This window comes from Haliotis rubra, unplaced genomic scaffold (assembly GCF_003918875.1).
Source record: "Haliotis rubra isolate DU_JTF1 unplaced genomic scaffold, ASM391887v1 Scf8, whole genome shotgun sequence".
NCBI lineage: Eukaryota > Metazoa > Mollusca > Gastropoda > Lepetellida > Haliotidae > Haliotis > Haliotis rubra.
In genome coordinates, this window is record NW_025767523.1 from 4,467,816 (window position 1) to 4,489,366 (window position 21,551).

Below are 21,551 nucleotides of genomic sequence, written 5' to 3' on the forward strand. Positions count from 1 at the left end.
ACTTCAACATGACCAGTCATCTAAAAAACCTCCGGATTTGACCTTCTTTCTATATTATACTGCGGCCTACCCACAGTAATAATAATATCTCCTGTTAGATATACCTTTCAACTTTACATATGGGTGGAATTTGCCTTGTTGATCGCTATATCTAAAAATCCCCGATAGTTTTGTCGGGGTAACCTTTTCTGTCGACCGTCTTAGGTTCAGCCGGGAGTAGTCGACAGAACAAAAACCTTGTTTTCATTTTCCCCGTCACTCTGAAACATCATGGACTTGATGTTTGACTGGGAATATGAAGGAGATAGGTTCTCATTTGAAGATAGCGACCGTTTTGAGGAGGATTCCCTCTGTTCCTGGCTAAGCGAGCCAGAAAGCCTGTGCAATAATTGGCGAGGTTGGAAAAGGCAAAATGGAGGGCAGACGGTTCCTAGCATTCGTGCACAGGGTGAGTAAATAATGTTGATTTCATCCTCTATCAGTAGATTTACATAAAAATACATGGTATGTTAGTATATTTGTCAAAAATAAAGTCCTACAATAGTCCCCAGAGGTTTGCAAATGAGAAGGAATTTTGCATGATAAGCCTAGCTGTCACCTAGTGTAAGCCTGTTGTAAATGGCTAATGATAAAGCAGGCTGTCTTCACAAAGAACATGTTGACTGTTTTAAGCAGAAATAAGATTGTTTTGCAGATTTACTGGATAAATAATGATTGTTGAAGGCATGAAATATGTTCACTTCCATGGAATCAAAAGCATTTGTGTTAGAATGCAATATGGTTGGGTTGAACAGACAAAACACACCTTATTTAGTCAGGATTGTGATCACCTCTTTACCTTGCAATTTTCAAAGGTTTGTAAAAAGGGTAACCTAAAACTGTTAAATGATATGTGGCATATGGAATTACAGCAATGGATGTTGCATAAAAAAGATATGATGGCATTTAGTTCTAGACGTCTACTTGTTGCTGGTAGAATTGTGAAAAAGAATTGTTGATTCTTTATGAAATGTTTACTTATTTTATCATTGATTATAGTAGAAATAGTGAGTATTCTTACAAATCATCAAGTTTGGTTATGGTAGTTATATCTTGCCCTAGATGTAAATTATATTATCTGTATATTTGGTATTCTTGTTACACATATGCTAAATCATTGCTTGAATCCATCAGAAAAATACGATCTTACTGAACTCAAGAGGCATGGCTACAAGATTTTTGCCTAGTACATTTTTTTCAGTCTTATAACTTTTTATTCAGTTTCTTAAAGCTGTCCAAGAATACCTGTTTTTATGGGCATGGTTACTTACAGTCAGCAATTTGTAAACAAATAGAATTATGCTAGTAAAACAAATGAAACCACCAGTAGATTAAAAATAGACATGCTCAGTCTTTCCTGAACTATATATTCCGAAAACAATGGGCTCTATTTGCATTTGAGCAAGGGTTGGTAAAGTGTCAGTTGTGAGAGAGCAAAGTAGGGCAGTTTGCTGAGGCGTATTGAAACCACATGAGGTTGAAGTGAACTTGCACTGGGGTCACAGAGGTCATGACAGAGAATAGCAGCTGAAGTGGACAAAGGTTTTCAATAACAAAGAGAATCAATGAAGTGTTTCTCAAATCCAGCCTGCAATAACTCAATCCTGTTTTTCCTCTCATATAACAGTTGTATAAGACCATGTACTGTTTTCATTGTTTCTTAATGATTCATCTCAGGGCACTGATAAAAGTATTGTTTTCCTGGTCCAGTTACTTAATTAGCATGTGGATGTTTATTATGGTGTTACATCATTAGTCATAATGTTACATACACGTGTAGGTAAGAATGCTGGGTCGTTACTTCATGTTGTGTAACCCTGGTCTTACCCAATGCCCCTTATCCCCTTCCCAATGTGCAATTATCCTCTTTGTATATACCAGGTCTATGGTATTGTTGAGAGTCATTAGTCGGGGGTCACTGACACCTGGGTCCTGTTAAAACTGTTAGAACCATTGCCTTCCCCATTGATTAATGTTAGCAGGCATCACTCAATTCTTGTCCACCACCCCCTGTGTTGAAGTAGCTGAAATTTTCATAATCATTAATATTCACCCCAAGCTTCATGCATCACAGTGACTAGTATTCTATGAAATATGCAAACCTCTCTGGCATGATCAGTGTTTAAAAATTCTGTGAACTTCAAAATGTGAATTTTTGAAGTTGTTGTTTTCAGCAAATTTGGATGCATCTGCTCAATCTAAATTAATCTAATGTTCAAACTTGTTAACACATCACATGACAAATCGATGATGGATCCCTTTGCTTCATTGCTTCTTTTCACTTGTCTTATATAAGGTAATAAAGCACAGAGTTTGTTGCCTTAGTACATTAACAATGTGTCAGCGATTTTATCTGAATCATAAAGGGCATAAATGGCCCAGTCGTTTCAGGTGCCTCAATTTGCTGTACAGAGTTGAGTCCCTGGGCAGGCCAGAAACCTGTGAACGTGGGTTGGAATCGTGGTTTGCCCTAGTTGCGTTTCTAGGTTTGTCAGCACCATGTCCATGTTGATTGATTTCATCGAAGTGATAAACATCTTAGACTAGCACCACTTCAGGCTTTCTCCCACATTAGCTCATACATGAAACAGAGTGGTTCTAAACCTCACTCATTCACTCACTCACTCAACCACTCATTCATCCAACCACTCACTTATCAACTCAACCACTCACTCACTTATCCACTCACACACATACACTCACTCAACCACTCATACACTCACTCAACCACTTACTCACTGTGCAATCATAACCTCACCCTGCCACATAGTCTTAATAAGTGGTCTTAGATAATTCTTTAGTTGGTAATGGCTTATCAAACTCCCTTGTGGCTGCTTGGTAGCAAATAAATAAACAGTTTATGTTCATAATGGACTCCCGTTTGTCTAACTTACTTTTGTCAGTTCCATGAACTATAAGTGCACCCTGTCCATTATAGGAAACTGCAAAAAATCAATCTTTGGTAACAGGATTTGTAATTACATGAAAAAAAATTGACACAATAGTTTGGACCACTCGTAAGGAACATGTGACAGGTGAAAATATCTTCAGTCTGTACTTCCAGACTGATGAGTACAGAAGTCCAGTATGTCGACAATTATTGCAGTAACTCAACCTGTGATTGAAGTGCATCTGTAAAACATTAGTCTTCAGAGACAGAGGTACAGATAAGCTGCGTATCTACATAAATTAGGCAAATATTTACTTGAAAACTCAATTCCTAATAAGTCTGTTGTGTACAAGTACACTTGAATTTTTGTAAACACTAAAAAATTTGATCTTACATGAGTGCCTACAAAAATGTCAAATCTTAGCTTGCGTACTGGTGAATTAGTTTCTGTCATGAAATCTACTATATTTTGGAGTAAGCAGACCCATGTGCTACAGATGGAGGTTACCGAGGATAGATAAAATAACTGAGGAATATTGAGAGGTTCTGTTTCGTTTCTCATATTACAGATCAAATATAAATAACAAACACGTAAACAAACATTTAAACTTTATTATAGTTTTACAATTAATGGAAAATGGCAAAATACCCAATTGGGTTTGAGTGAGGTGAGTTCAATTTATTTGGTTACTCAAAGGAAAATTAGGATACCCAATTGAGATGAACACAAGCGAGTACATAACTCAATGACCCAAAAAGTTATCTGTAGCTCTGAGAGAGTTTGTCAATTTGACTGTTAATAAATTTGACTGTTGATGTAAAAATGGAAGTGAATTCTCAACACTTATATGGTAACACTATTGAGATACAGTAAGTCTTTTTAACCCATAAGTCAAGAATGTGTGCTTCGAACAAAAGATATATTCTGAACTGTTTCCAGTTTCAAAAAAATATGACATGTTTTGAATTTACATTCTTGGAATAACTTGTTTATCAACACTGAAGTGCAAGATATTAACACCAGTGGCATTAAATACAGACAGTACCTGGATGGTGGTAAAAAGTATGGTGTTTATAATGCAACTTGAGAAAAATTTGAAATATTAGCATGGGGTATTCAAATTTGAGTTCAGAGACCTGAAAACAGATTTGTTTTATGGTCATGTGACATTTGATGACAGCTTAATATTTTCTGTTGTGTGATTAATAACTTACTTGAATGTTGAACAGTGTCTTTATTTTGTTGGGCTGTATAAAATAATGCTGCTGAGACTAATTGTTTGTCCTTAAGTTCCTTAGCTCACCCAATATTTAAATAAATTTACTAACATTGTCCCAGTGAAGGTCAAGGTCACTGGAATGGTCATTCTGAACATGTTCAGCTTCTTTTTGTTTGGCAAGAAACAATGTGGATTTACCTAGTTATTTAGTAAGTTTATAATCCCAGTATTGGTGTCAGGTATATTGAAATCATATTTGAGCTTCATACTTAAAGTTGCAGAAATTTAAAAATTTGTGAAATAATTTTTCAGTGATGGCTAAAGGGGAATGCTATTGCTCTTGTTAGTATATCATGTACAGCAAAACATTGGTAGAACAGTATGCTATAATAGAAAATGCACAAAAACTAGTATTATTAGAAAGCACAATGTCGGAAATCATACTGTGTGATATAAACCATTGTGAGATAGGCCAATTCTTTTTATGCTTATATGTAAGACCAACAAAACATAGCAGTCTAAAGGAAATAATATGTCCATTTTGGTGGTGTTTCTTAGTGTATGTGTTGCATACAAAATATATAGTGATGAACTTAATGAAACCAGATAACACATGCCAACACCAGATAGTCTTTTACTAGTAGCACGAGTGAGGGGTGAGTGAGTGACACATATACATTGTGTATACCTTAAATAGTAACCTGTATGTTGTTCTCAACTGTCATCAGTCACAATTTCAATCTCCAATTTTCCATGATTTGTCATTGTTTCCAGGCCATTGACCCCTGAATAAATAAATGATTAATTTTTCAATCAATATAGGAAAATGCCCTGCCAAACATTTCCTTTCACAGTTAATGGATCACTTTGGCTTTAATATGAAGCTCTGAGTATCAACTTATGAAAAAGGGTAGATAAAAATCTTATTAATCTAATGCTATCAACATCATGAGAAACAATGTCTGCAAAAGTTATCCTCATTTATGATTTATTGTTTAAAGATTATTTTTAACTCCTAAGGTAGCAAGATGAAACTATAAAATGTTGTTGAACAATTAAACAAGGATAATGCTAGACCTGGCCCACCTTCCCTACATGAGTCACTGACCCAGGATCTATTAATAGGATTAATATATGCCACAAATAGTCTTTTAGCTCCTAACCTGAAATTGTAACGGTGGACTGAACATGCTGAAGTCAGTGTTAAATATTTACTTGTTGCACTACAGTGCACAATAAGCACGCTCAGTTCATACTTTCAGCTTAGTATTTTTATGTTGATTGTCATCAGTCATCACTGACATGGTTTGGCCTTCCACAGTATCTTTCTTTTCTTTTCACATTTGTTATGGTTATATAGTTTTTCATTGTGATCATATGGCTAGTATTCTATACTAACACTAGTTGAAGTAGGGTTGTCTATTGCTGTTCTTTTCACTATTGTTGTATTACATTGCTACAGTATCAAACCAGGTTTAAGATTTGATGATTAATTAATGTACAATAACAGAAGTATTGCTACTCACACCAAAGGGAAGTAACTCTAAGCATAAGTTGTCATAATCCTTGCAAATGATCATATTGCTGGTCTGAAATCGACATCAAAAATGAGTTTTGTGGTTCATAATTTATGATATATTTGTAACTGATTGACTATTGAAACTACTATTATTGTTGAGCATACTGTTGATAATAGTCCCTGTCAATAAGCCTAGTACAATCATGTTGGCTTAAAACCAAATGTGAAAAGACTGTATGCCGTGCTTTCCTTGACATTTGAAGTAAGTTTTACAAAATATGTGCCACTTGGCATTTTTCTAACTGTTTGTAGGCGTTATTATGACTGATACGGTTCTCCCTGATTTTTTTATCTTGTGCAATAAACCTTTGACCAGCAAGGCTGATGTCATTATCTGTATCTTATTGGTTTAGAAATGATCTGTTTTTCGTAAGTTGTCTTTAATGTTGTGAATTCAAGGACATCCCTGGTATAGTTTTGAAAGATTGATGGATGTTAGCATGTGGGATCTTTTTCACTTGTGCCATGTTCATGTGCCACGTTAAAGTGTTTTCTAACTTTACTGAAATCAACAATTACAACTACTGAACTAGATTTATTAAAGAGCCAAACTGTACACGGTATTCACTGATCATTTGCTGATTGGAGAACCTTGGGAATGATTAGTCAGACTAGGAATAAAACCTCAAATAGTTACATATCATGGCTATAGAAATACATTGTGCTCAGGATAGTATTTGTTTAAAGCACCTTGAGCCTTAGCTCTCATTATGAGAAGTCAAACCTGAATTCTGACTGGCATTGTGGTAGCGCATGAATCTTTATTTTCTGTACTTGGATTCCCATCTGTAGTAATCTGACAGGAATTACTGCAACAAGCCAAACGGTTGTAATTGTTTAATTGGAATGGCTCATTTCTTGCACATGGCGGCACATATTACTAGCTCTGGCATAAAATGTATTTTGGGCCTTATACAGGTAGTCAGGCAGCTGTGACCTACGCCTACCGGCTGAAGATAATCTGGCTTTCTCAGCTGGATTTCACTTTCAGACTGACAACTTATGACTCTAACTTTATTAATGGATTTAATCATAAGATATTAACTGACAACACCCATGGAGCGGGCTGCCTATGCCATACCTTGGCTGAAAGCTTTATATGAGGTCATGCCACTTATTAGCTGCAGAGCCCTCGCTGCTAAATTCACTGAAGTATTTGTCTGCATTCAAGTTTGAGAGACATTTCGGGATGCTGCAAATGGTATTTGAAACAAAGGCTTTAGACAATACCTGTTGTATGTGGATAGTAAAGTGTAGTGTTCAGGTATATATTATGATAGTAATGTTACCTCTGAATGCATATGAAGCATTGTTTTAAAGGTTAAACTTACAATATCGGAAATTAAACCAAGTTCTTATGTTTCTATCATGGAATAATAATTCATACAAAATTCATTATTCATTATTACCACTACAAGCAATATATTAGGGTTATAATGAATTTTGTATGAATTATTATTCCATGATATTTCACTTGGAAGAAATCTGATGGGCAAATGTCATTATATGTTATGTGAAGATACTGTATCAAGGTTTGACAAATGTAATGTTTTGCACATAGCCACTGGGACCAGTTTAACAGAAAGTTGTGTAGACAGCTATGAAACAGAATACAATATTATTCTTATATGCAACAGAGAGAAATCAGCCTGTTTCTGTCTCTGTTTAAGAATAACAACATTGGTAAACTGTTATTTCTTTTCTACACCAGCCTGTTGGATAGCTTGGATTACTTGTAGATCTGTGTGTGCATGTGCATTTGCATGGTTACTTTGAAATACCTGTGGTGGAAACCTTCACCACTTTGGCAAAACCGACCAGCATGGGTATGGTGCAGACAGACCTAGATAAACAATAATGTTCCCTGGATTCAAACCCCAGGGATTGGGAGACAGGGGCCATGGGCCATTTTGCACATTAGAATAAAAAGTTTACTATTGACACAAGGGCAGTGGCCAATTTAAATTCAGAAAACGGCCAATAATCCTGAAAATGGTCCATTGCCATGAGGCCAACAGTACAACATGTATAAAACAGTATGGTAAAGACATGCATTACATATTAATTTTTGTTTGTAACAAGTTAACCACTGTCTTGCTTAAATGTTGGTTACATAGTTGGCAGACACTAAAGGTGCAGGAGATTAATTTGGATTTTTAACTAACCATCTGTGGCAGGTGGTACCTAATTTTGGACATATAACAAACATTCTAAAAGTTGATTTCCCAAAATTCAGAGGTTTTCTATGCATACAGCACACTCATTTAAACTAAGCATTGAAATTTCTGCCCAATAATTGTTATCAAACTGATTTGTTAACCCAAGAATTTTTGCTCTGACTGGGGACATTTTGCTGACTTTCCAATATGTTGGTCTATGACTCACTGGGAATTGGATACTGCAGATATCAACCTGATATCTGATCTGAGGGTATTCATCAAGGTGAATATAAATTCTTAATGCCTTTGTTATCACTGCTACATGTTCGTTGGAATTGAATGGTCATGAATAGTTTAGATTTTTGTAATTTATATTAACTGTCGTAGAATTATTATCAGATATTACCTGTCCTTTTCCAGACATTCATTTGAGATGTGCAGCAAAGAAATTGTGAATGTCACTATACAAGTGCTATTACATGGTTAAATTTTTTCAATCCGATCAGCATTCAGAATGTTAAATAAACATGAAAAAAGGTATAAAAACTATCACTATGATAAGGTGACTTTAAGAATGCATGGATCAATTTTCTAATTTGATCCTGTTTCTGAATATTTATTGGCAATTTTAGCCAAGTTTGGGTTTATGTGGGAGCATGTTCTCATGGAACTACGAAGGAATTGATCATATTCTGCATGATCTGGGTCCCTTGATTATTACCTCGCGTCTGTTCACACAAAGTACTATGTGGTGCCTGCTGCGCCATCAGCCTGCAAACTTGCAGTTGAGGTTTAAATTTGTGATGGCTTCCCAGCTAGAAATCAATAAAACATACAGGCCATTCACCTTCATTAAACTGTTGAAAGCAAATCAGGTTTTATTTAACATTATTGACCAACAACCTAGTGTATCTATTCAGCTTCTTCATAAGATGGGGTGGTGCAGGATTTGAGGTATAGTTCATGTATAAGAATCAAGACTGTTTGGACAAAGCTGTAACCTTGACTGGCTCCTATCCATCAACCTTGAGAGGAAGGTTCATGTCCAATTGTTTTCAGATTTGCCATAATGGCAGGCTTAGTGCAAAGCATGTGCGGCTCTTGGCAGTGTCTTGGTTTAATGCCATGTTGTTTTCGATAGTATTTTACATGGGCTGTTCAGTTATATTACAGATATATTTTTTTAATATGATATAATGGTAGGTAGTCTCTCCTACAGACCCAGATCATATATTAAAAACAAACCTCTCCTTTTCCATTCTCATCCATTCTCAGTTCTAGCATCCATACCCATTTCAGCTCTAGCTCCCGAAACTGACATACTTGAGGGGTGTTTTATTACCCATGGGTGGTTCTCTTGTAGAATGCTGCTGTTTAATCATAAAACCATAACCATGTTTAATAATTCTACATAATATTATTCATAACATTTCAGGAACTAACTGTTAGTCAAGATGGAAGTCTGAAGGATGGTATACTGATTATGTACTTAGTAATGGTGTTTGCTCATCACAAAACCCAAGTTGTCTGGCCACATTGGTGCAGTGTGTGAAGTCCATACTAAGTGTTTTGGGTTCTAAAAAGCTGGGTAAGGCAGCACACACTCATTATGGAGACATTATTTAACAACATCTAGTCTCTGAAATGAACATATTTTGCAGGAAAAACAGTTTTTATGTTATGATTATAAAATACACTGAAAAGAGACTCGTTTGTTTTCATGAAACTGTGGTAATCTAGACTTACCACACACTTGCATGAGCTGCATTGGGTATATTTCTCTCAGGGTTGAATTTCATAATACAGGGTAAACACAAGTCCCTATTAGTGTCACAACACCCTCATTAATTTGATTTTCAGTGATTGTTTAATCCGTTTTTTTATTCATGTTATTTAGTTTATTTTAAAAAATTGACATTCACCACATCACCATGGTTACAAATGCATGAGAGTAAAGGATGCACCCTTTAATTTGATTAAATTATTTAAAAAAACCAATGAAAACAGCATGTTATCTCTTTCAAAACCCTAATTCACTTATCGAAATTATTTGGCAAATGCTGGGTGTAGGGTATTTTTGTTGTACTCTTCCCTTGTTGATGTGCAGGGAATATGTATTCCATAGCTCCTGACCTAGAAGTGCCCACCAAAATAGATCCATGATTTCACCATAGATCTGCAGAAACAGGGGTCAACACAAACAATATAATTTTCTACAATGTTTAGATATAGAGTTATCTACATGATAAGTAAACACTGTTCTCTATCTGTGTCTATCAATATTTACCACTTGATCTGTTATCTGACTATCGCCAACAATGGCAGTGTCTGTCAAAGATTACAAGATAATGTGTATTTGCTCTGTATCAGTGATTGTGATAATGAATAGTGCTGATAATGGGGAATAAGCTTAAACTACAAATACCGCAGACTCTGCATCTATTTCATTTCACCCCATAGGGATTCCAAATTGGTACCAGACTTGTGGATGAGACACAGAGTCTCCACATAAGCCTAAACAAGGACAGGGAAGCAATATGGAAACTTGGTTGTAGCGTATTGACCTATTACATCCCCCTTCCCTCTTCTGAAAGGCAACCGCCTCCATGGTGGTAGTGGTTAGGGCATCCGCCCGGAGAACAGAAGGTCGTGGGTTCGATCCCTGATCGCGTCATACCAAAAGACGTTAAAATATGGTACTTGTTGGTCCCTGCCTGGTGCTCGGAGTCACCAGGCTCGGAGTCAGTATAATGTGTCTGAGTTGGGTATTCATGCTTCACTGCGGCATGGTATCTCAGTGGGCTAGCAGTATAAACCAAATTCAGTCTGGGCTAGTGCAAGCAGCCACACATACACATACACACGCATGCACATCATCATATGCGCGAAATATTCTCAAGCACGACGTTAAACCCAATTTCACCTCACCTCTGAAAGGCAAACTTATGTGTGGTTAGCATATTGGGTTTACAATGCATTTTACCATTTTTCAGTTTACTTGAAGCATTCAAAACTGAGGTAGATCCTAGTTTCTATGCATGTGGCTTCTGTATAATTTGAACCTAATTATGTAACTTTGATGCAGTGTCTAAAACTAAACTCACCCACCCACCTTAACAAAGACCCTCTGAATTTCGAACACTGAAAATAGCACTACAAATGTTTAGCCTCTGAACAGTTTGAAGTGCGTTATCTGTATTTCCTGAGACATCATGTATTCTGAAGATAAAGTGATATCGGTTATTCATCGTACTTTATGTACTGTGTAGTAGTACTAGTACTGATAGTGCACCAGCAATGCAGTCTAAAACTTGTTCCATTGAGTCTTTAAATAACACTATTATTATTATTATAAAATAAACAATCTAGAATGTTTTATCGCGTGGACTGGTTTTGACAAAATGTGTTCTAGCTGTTCTTCCCATGATGCAAGACTAACAGCCAAAGCCTCAGCCTTCACCAGTGAAGTCATTGCCCAGTGTTTCTGCCCATGAATACAAATACTGTGCAATCATCATGTTTTGCTCTTCCAGTGTCTTGTGTAGCTGAGGTTGATGGTGAAAGCATTGATTTTGCCTCTCGATGTTGAGAGCTGTTTGCTGTGATGTAGGTCTGTGCACTGACTGTACCACACACACCTGTACCAGAGGAAACAAGCTACACATACCACACACAAACAACCATCAATAAAGCAACTATTGTCTAAACCTCGTTCAGTACACTGCAATGTCCTAAGGACTCTATGGGCAAGAATACTTTGAGACAAGTTTCTGTGCCTTGATTCACACACATTGGGAATGAGATACCAGCAAGGTGCAGTCCCCTGCAGTCACGGAGTTGTATTATTCACTGCTATAATGATGTGTACTGTTATAATGGAATCGATAACTGTGTCCCATCTTATCCCTCTTAGACATTATCACTGCTGGCAGGGACATAGATCTCATTAAACACTAACAATATTTTTAAATAGCAATCAATAATCTTTGTGCCTTGTTGAAGGGAATCAAGATTAAGGTGTCAAAAAAATTGTGAGAAAGTGCTTGATGGATTTCTTAATATGATTTCTTGGCTGGTGCATAGATGGTGACTGTGGATGGACTCACAGCTGTATCGTTACACGCTTACCCTGCACACCTGTATATATGTAGAACAGTTGTCAGGCATATAGCTTCACACAGGAAGGAGGCCATTCAGTTCAGGTTTATTTTATCAAGTGTGGTGGCTTTGTAGGCTTTTTGATTAGTTACTAGGTTGGAGGTTGGTGATGTGGTTAGTGTGTTTGATGTTCATTACTAGGTAGGCATGTTTCGAGTAAGTTACTATCTTAGTGGATTTGAGGTTAGTTACTTGGTTAGTACCAACAGATGGGAATTTTATTACGAGTTTAGCGGGTACGAGGGTCAATTATGAGGTTAGCAGGATTGAGTGAGTTTAGTGTTACACCGCTTTAAGCAATATTCCAGCAATATCACAGCGGGGACACCAGGAATGAGCTTCATACATTGTACCCATGTGGGAAATCGAACCTGGATCTTTGGTGGGATGAGCAAACACTTTCACCACTAGGCTACCATTCTGCCCCAGCAGGTTCGAGGTTAGATACTTGGTTAGCAAAATCAGTAGATCTCATCATATGATCATTCTTGAAAGGAAATCATAATTTTGAAGCTAGTACTCTTTCAAATTGTTTTTCAAAGAGCTATATTTGCATTTATTAAGGTTACTGATTTTATTTGAACCTGCACTCAATATTTGCCAAACTGACATTTGCCTGTTTTTGGAGATTAAGGGCCCATAGTTTGGTTCACACGCATAAAACATCTTCAGCTGATCATTTTTAAGAATTCATAACAAGCATTGCTTAACTGTTGCTAGTTTGACAAGCATCCCTTAACAGTCGGTAGGTTAAGTCATCATAAATCCTATGTGTTCTACATGTTTTACTCATAAGGATGGGAAAGCCACACTAACTCGGTGCGCCTAGTGGCTGCAAGAGTTTATGCTCCCCAGGGAGTTGAGATTGATAATACGACGTTCCGTTGAGATTGACATCCAGTGATCAAGGGAAAAAAACAAAGCCTTTGTTGAGCAGCTGAGCTGGATATCGGCGCTTTCTGTTCACCATGTCTTTAATTTCTATTTTCTTGATTCTTACTGAAACATCACTTCAGTATGCACTCATTCAGCACATGCTACATATTGAATAGACTCTTGAGAGTGTGGCGTCGAATCTCAGCAGATACTCAACCTAAAAAGTATGATATTCCGTACTTTACTGAGAAAGTGTAATCCCAAATGTAACATGCTAACATTGCTTTCTTTTGCGAGGTATTCAGTATCAGCTGTTTGCATTCAGGGAAACATTTGGAGGAGATAGTGTGAGACCATGTGGGAGGCCTTATGCTGTATTCAGTCTTATGGTTTTAAACTATCTTCAAGATTGTTCTCTTGCCAAAAACAAATATCTGGCACAAGAATATGAAGGCAACAAATAGAATGAGGTTTTGTGGCATTCATGTTTACTTCTCTATCCCATACAACTATCCATCTTTTAAGTCATTGAGATACTTGCATCAATTTCAGCAACATTGGATTTAGCATTGTAGGTTCAAAGAGTATCACTACATGTGTCATTTTGACATGGAAGGTATAAACATGATAAACTTGAAAGATATTATAAATGGCAACGTGAGATGAAAATGTCTGTTTAGTCTTGGTAATAAGTTACTAATAACCATTACTGAAATGAACACTTCTTCCTAACAGTAATAGAGAGCAGTTGTCAGAATCGCAGCCTGCCTTTTTGGAAGAGCAACTTGTTTATGTACATTGTCAGAGGGTTATGTTTTTAATATTTTGGTGTCTTATATTTGGCCCTTGAAAAATGGGCAAGAGAAGTGCTGACAGCCAACAGCAGTCAAAGCACACACACACCTCCATGGTAACTTCATGGTAAATCAGGCTAGCTGAAACTTAGGGTCATGTTGACCTGGATTTGCTCTGAACATGGTCAATTTAATCTGTTAAGTGAACACATTTGAGTTATTTGTATCATTTTAGTTTGTTTAAAAACTGAATGTTAGAGAGTATCATGAAGGTTTGAAGATTTGAAAAGGTGAGTTATTAGATGTGTATGTGGGTTTGGAATGTGTCTAAATTTAGTTCTTGATAGGAATGGTTGAATTAAAGGAACCCTCAACTGATAAACACAAGTATTTTAGAATGTATTCTAAATTTAATTAATCAATTTAAAAATAATAAACATCTCGGAATCATGCCTATAATGTTACAGCGTACATATGTGGCTGGTCCTCAGATTCATACAGTACAGATGTAAACTTAATGAACCCATTTTAATTGATTCATGCTCCTGTTAGTGTTGATGGCGTTGTTAGGGGTTAGTGCTTTAGACAATGCATACTGAACTTAGGGTCACTCCCTGCAGGGTTTCTGAGTCAAGCTTGGGGTTCATGTTCCACTGTGGAAACAGTAGAAACCTTCACAAGCTGACCAGTGCCTCTCAGCTCCACAAATCAGTTACTTTGACTTTGTCATAAGTCTGTTTACGAATGGGAGTTATGAAGGTCTTTATGCTGTGATCTGCCATAAGTGGGTGTTAAATATAGGACTTACGAGTGTCTTAGCACAATGAAAGCTTTGTGGACCAGAGAACGGTTGTCCTAATGGATAGACCTAAGTGGGTGTAGTGCAGACCCTACTGCCCACACAAATGTTGCAGCAATATGGAACAAATTGATTTACTACCTGTTTCTTAGTGCAAGGATTAGCCTTTCAAGTAAACTTGTAAATGTGTTTGTTTTTATTCAAGGTTTACATTACAATCAATTACTTTGCAGTTTAATAAAATACTTGATATTTGATATTTTTTGTATGGGCACTGATCAAGCTGTTTTTATACGAGGTTGCCTATATTTATAATTGTTTGATCAGCATTCTAGAAGTTCAGTTGATAGCTATGTAAGAATCAACATTGAAACATTGCTTTGTGAAATAAACTAGAACTAGTTATCTGTATTTATGAGCATGTCATGTCAGAAATTTGGGATTCTTTGGTAAAATACTTTGTTCAATCATACAGTTACCGGTTGTGCTGGAAATTTATTTTGAATCATTTGTTTAGAAATGGGGAAATGGTGAAAAATGTTTGGTATATTTATACAGATAGATGTTTACAATGGGAAAATGGTGAAAAATGTTTGGTATATTTACACAGATAGATTTGTTCCTTTCACGAAAAGGTATATCTGCAAGCAAGCCTTAGATAGGGATCTTCTATAACAGAAGATATGATGCACCTGTTAGGCTGGAGGAAGCATTGAGACTGATGGCAGGTTTAACAGGCTGGGAGACATCACAGTTCCATCACAATGTACAGTCACATTGATAAGTTCTTGTTTCAGAGAATCAGAACAGTGGCATGATGTGTGATGTTTTTACAGATTGCTGCAGCTACTGTATATGTATAAATGAATACATTGCTGTAGGTTTTGTACATGGAGGCTTGATAGTGTCATGATTTGCACTGGAACCGTGATGCCAGTGGATGATTGTAAGTGAATACATCATGTGATTATAGTATGACCAGAAATTATTGAGAATTTTAGGAATATGTTTAATCGGATTTCTAGTATAAACAACCTTAACCAGCTATCAAGTACTTGGTTTCATTCAAGAGAGACAACTCCGTTAATCCTTTTTCATTAGTTTGTGACGAGTTATCCTCCTTTGTTTACTTGCTAGCAGACGACATTTCAGTGCTCCTCAGTATGGATGATTTAGAGAAGAGGAAGTTGATTTTAGAGTGTTATAACAAGGACATCACATAAGCTAAAGTGATTTCAAGTAGAACAGGCATCCCTTTGTCCACTTTTGATCGTGTTTTGAAAAATATTGCAAATGGATATGGCATTGAGCACCAGAGAGGCGCAGGTAGGCCAAGAAAATTGACTGTCGTGACAGGAGGCGGCTTGGTATTCTTGTTTCTAAAAACAAACGAAGGAGTTTAGAAAACTTAAGGCTGGATATGATTGATAGAGGAACTGTGGCTGTCGGTAAGGAGACAATAAGAACTGAGCTGCATTCAATGGGTTGGCAGAAAAGTCAAGGAATTCCATCACCGATCATGAAACCTGAACAAAAGGAGCAAAGGTTGAACTGGTGCTTACAGCATAGAAATTTTAATTGGGACAATGTCATTTTCCCAAATGAAAGTTCTGTGTGGCTGTTTCCTAATACACTGAAATTCTGGACCAAACAAACTGAAAAACCTTTGTATCAGCACCCAAAGTACAGTCCGAAATTTAACGTGTGGGGTGGCATATCTGTGTTAGGGGCAAGCCCCTCTGTGTATTTGAAGGGAATATGAACAGTGAACGGTACACAGATATTCTCGAGGGACATTTACTTCCATCTTCTCATGTTTTCTTTGAAACAATTTGAAACAATTTTCAAAGCATTCACAGGCCTGGTTTCGAAACCAAAATATGACATTATTAGATTGGCCAAGCTATAGCCCTGACCTAAATCCAATAGAAAATGTTTGGGGACTTATGAAGGAAAGTGTCAATAAGAAAAATCTGACAAATATTGCTGTAATGAAAGAAGAGGTGGTCTGATATTGGGACAGCATGGACCACGACTTTCTAATTTCTTTGATCAGTAGTATGCCCCGCCGCATTGAAGCCTGCATTGCTGCCCTTGGTGACTTGACAAAATACTAACTGTTCACCTGTCTTTGAATCTGGAGTTATATTCTGCTAATATTCACATTTAATACGTGAGTAATGAGTGAAAAAAATAATTAAAATTGACAATCTTAAATTCTCAATAATTTCTGGTTGTACTGTATGAGTTGCTCCAGCACACTGACACTGAGAGATGCAAGTGAATATGTGTAAGTTATACTAAAAGAACCTTTCACATTTGTAAGCACTACATGAATGTGTGTTGATATTGTGTATTTTATTATTCAGCCACATTGGTGACTGCCTATGTTCATAGGCCTAGACAAAAGGACTGCCAGGCTAGTGTTAGTATCTGATGAAGAGTCTATTTATTATTAATGGAGACTTAGAAAGCTCCAACCTGTGGAAAGATGCATTAGTGCAGCTGGTTTCTAGGACCATGTTAAGCATGGCTTGGCAGATGCAATGAATACCCTTGCTAGTTGAAAGAAGCAAGTATAGTTGTATCTCCTGCCAAGCCTGTTCTCCAGTGCATTCATATATGGGCTATACTGGAATGATCATTGGCGAGTTCCTAAATGCATAGAACTGCCTGGATAACATCTTTGAATCTCATTTTCACCTAAATTTCTCTCAGCTTAATTTTGTGGAGCATTTATCTTGGGGACTTTTTATTTCTTGCTAAATTTGTTTACCATATTCTCTGCATTATATCTGGGAGATACGGTATTTAAACGTTTTTGGTGTATGAGATGATGAATTTATGCAGGTCTCCATTGACGAATACATTCAGCCCAGTAGGAACGTGTTAAGTCATGCTTATGTATGGATATATAATACTCTAAAGTAATTTTACATGTAGTGCAGAGTGAAAATGTAAATGATGCCTAAAAACATGGTTTTCAGTATTCAGTGTTCAAGTTAACAGGGTCTGAAATTAGCACTAGCCTGAATACCTGGATCAGTTTGCTTATGTCAAGGGTTTCCTAGGGAATGGGTAACATTTTAAAGAATTTTAGGGTATTGCTTTATGTTGGGTAGTAGGTGTTTTCGGTCAAGTTCCATCCCCACTAAGTATTTATTTTATACATGAACGCGTTCGTGCGTGCGTGTATGCGTGCGTGCGTGCGTGCGTGCGTGCGTGCGTGCGTGCATGCATACATACATACATGCGCGTGCCCACACTCACGCACACACACACATGCGTTCATGCATATCAAATTTAGGTGGTCCCTCGATTCAAACATTACAGTAGCAAGAACAAACCTTGATGATGGCAGTACACTCTTTAATTTCAAATACTGCCAGCAACACATCTTTAAGGGCAACAATGTGTATCAGAGTGAAAGTCAATACACTGATGTCATAATGGTTGAACACTTGACTGAGTTAGCACTGATGCACTCTGAGTGTTGAATGAGGTTATCAATTATTGTAATCTGTCGACTAGTCTCAAGTAACATTCATTGTAGAATTGACCGAATATTGGTGAAAGGTTGTAGAACAGTTTGGTTCAGGGAAATGAAGTCCATGACAATGCAGGAAGTATCTGTACTGTGTTATATTGCAGTGTGAGAAGTTGAAGTGATAATGGGTCCTGGAGGCCTTGGCTGCTGTTCCTTTTAATCTGGGGACTCAAAACTGTCATTTGTTTGGTCACCTCATAGAAAGTGAAGGGAGCTTATGTCATGGTGCTTTGTACTAGGGCAGTGTATTAGTAAATGAATGGCACTGCTATAAACTGTGATACAGGCCTCTATATTGCAATGCATATTGTGTTTTGTGGGAGCTAAAGTGTTCAACAGTGAGTGACATATATTGTACATGCATATCCTATTTTCTAAAGCCCTAAAACCAAATGATATGGTTCTAATAACATCAATCTCAAAAAGAAGCTGGATAGTTAGAGATTCTTTTTGCTTTAAACAATTTTCAGTTTGTAAATTAGACTTGAATGAAAGTATGTGTAGATATTAACTTAAACCATAGAAATTATGACAAAAGTTGTAATAATATTTTATCCAGTAATAATAATAATGGATATTTGTAAAGCGCCAGTGTTCACCCACTCATGCATGCTCATGATGCATTATATGCAGGTTTACAATATAAAGGTTATCAGAAATAATGCTGCAATGATACTTTTGCCTGTCAATGTTTCATGTAATATCCATAATTATGTCATTAGCTAATGTCTGTGTTTGAGCAAAATTATCTACAGTTACTGTCGATAAGAAGTTACATTGACTTACTGGTCTTCAGAGGATGCTGTGATGTTGTTGCTCTATTTGTTTGTGACTGGGGTGGATCAATGGACACTTGAATTTTCTTGTCACTTTCATCCCCAAGTTGGGGTGGTGGGGTAGCCTTGTGGTTAAAGTGTTCACTCGTCACGCCGAAGGCCCAGGTTCGAATTCCCACATGGGTACAATGTGTGAAGCCCATTTCTGATGTCCCCCGCCGTCCCAGGTTCCCCGCCGTGATATTGCTAGAATATTGCTAAAAGTGACATAAAACTAAACTCACTCACTCATCCCCAAGGTATACCAGCATCTTATTTCTGTACAACGAAGACTCTTGTCATTTGATCATGATCATGCAACCCCTATAAGTCAAGGAAATAAAAACAATTTATAATTGGACAGAAATAGTCTGAAACCCCATTACCTATCAAACTGTTAAAAATATCTGAGGCATCACACAGAGTTATGTCCCTTGGTTGTAGAGTCTTCTCATTGTGGGTTTGAATTCCAGATTCTCCTGATTATCATTTTATTACCTCTCTGTCCTTGTATATGAACAGTATCCGAACATCCTTAGATTTGGTTTTTAGGACTCCACAGCGATGCTTTTTGATTTCAACACAGTCATCTAAGGTATGCATCACTTTCGTCTTTCTTCCAACACTCAAGTGATACACTGATCTGACTAAAACAATGTTTAATAGCAAGGTGGGCAAGGATGAAAATCTGTTAAAACTGTTAACAAATAAGTTTTTTACAGCAACGTTTTCACTTGTTGGTTTTTCTCATGCCTCCAAGTTTGACCAATCTCAGCAATTTCTGTGATTTTCTAACAGAATTGGTTGGAGCTCATGTTGAGGCCATGTACCTATTAGTAGTTGAAGTGTAAACACAACTAGTGAAGGGTTTGCTTTATTGTAGCCAAATAAAGCATGATCCACTCTGTTAGTGGATAAAATGAGATCCTGTAAGTGCCCAAGATATATTGGGGATTAGTGACAAATGTCAGATTCATAAATAACTGATTAGGCCTTGATGAACTTGTCAATAATGAGCCAATCCTTACTGTTTAGTTCTATTAGTAACTTGCCTCTAAGTATGTGATGCAAGTCATGAAATTTTCAGGGCGGTAGCCTAATGGTAAAGTGTTCGCTTGTCACGCTGAAAACCCGAGGTTTATCCCCCACATAGATACAATGTGAATTTCTGGTGTTCCCCTGCCGTGATGTTGCTGGAATATTGCTAAACCGCTGTTAAACCATACTCAATCACTCATGAAATTGTCATCAGGCAGGTGAGCTAATAGTAATTTATGAAATTAGTAAGGGTGGAGGGGTACAGTAATGGTTACTGCATTTGCTCATTAAGTTGAAGATGCAGGTTCTATTTCCCACCAGGATACACTGCGTGAAGCCTATTTCTGGTGTCTCTGTTATGATGTTGCTGGAAATTTGCTAAAAATGGCAAAAACCATACTCACTCACTCACTCACTCACTCACTCAGTTGTAATGACAACTGGAGGGATGAAAATATATAAACATGGAAAGAAATATGATACTAAAATCATGCCCAAGACGGAGTATAGGATGATTCCATGAATGCCCATGTTGACAGTTTTGACAGTTTTGATTTGTCACAGCAATAACCAGTGATCTCATGACACTCAAATTTGGTATGTAATAGTTATAGTCGACAGTACCATGTGTGTCCATGGCAAACTAACATGACATGCGCCACTGCAGTGCTAGTACATAATCAATCCTTGCATATCTCACTTTCCAAAAGTACACAAGGGTTCAAGTAAAACATGCTCCCTTAAAAAAATCGTAAATATTCGTTAATATTCAGGTCTGGTGACCACAAATAACGAATTGAATTCATGAAGGGCTTCGGTTCGATTCACCGAATATGCGAGTGAATCGTTACAGCCTTAATAGATACTATAATGCCTATCTGTTTGAGATGTATTTCTTGTATTGCCCTTTACGGGCCTGCTGTGTCTATAAGATTCATACAGAGTTCCCCTCAAGCCCCACCAGATAGATACTGTGTCTATAATGCCTATCTGTTTGAGATGTATTTCTTGTATTGCCCTTTACGGGCTTGCTGTGTCTATAAGATTCATACAGAGTTCCCCTCAAGCCCTACCAGATAGATACTGTGTCTATAATGCCTATCTGTTTGAGATGTATTTCTTGTATTGCCCTTTACGGGCTTGCTGTGTCTATAAGATTCATACAGAGTTCCCCTCAAGCCCTACCAGATAGATACTGTGTCTATAATGCCTATCTGTTTGAGATGTATTTCTTGTATTGCCCTTTACGGTCTTGCTGTGTCTATAAGATTCATACAGAGTTCCCCTCAAGCCCTACCAGATAGATACTGTGTCTATAATGCCTATCTGTTTGAGATGTATTTCTTGTATTGCCCTTTACCGGCTTGCTGTGTCTATAAGATTCATACAGAGTTCCCCTCAAGCCCCACCAGATAGATACTGCTGTGTCTATAATGCCTATCTGTTTGAGATGTATTTCTTGTATTGCCCTTTATGGGCCTGCTGTGTCTATAAGATTCATACAGAGTTCCCCTCAAGCCCCACCAGATAGATACTGTGTCTATAATGCCTATCTGTTTGAGATGTATTTCTTGTATTGCCCTTTATGGGCCTGCTGTGTCTATAAGATTCATACAGAGCTCCCCTCAAGCCCTACC

At 37.2% G+C, this 21,551-nt stretch overlaps 1 protein-coding gene across 1 annotated transcript in view; it reads left to right on the forward strand.

The window, feature by feature from the left end:
- Position 1: 1 nt before the first annotated feature.
- Positions 2 to 21,551, forward strand: part of LOC124261390 (zinc finger SWIM domain-containing protein 8 homolog) — a 59,248-nt gene continuing 37,698 nt past the window's right edge. Inside the window, 1 exon segment of the mRNA XM_046695704.1 lies at positions 2 to 448. Coding sequence (XP_046551660.1) covers positions 271 to 448 — 178 coding nt within the window. The 5' untranslated portion in view covers positions 2 to 270.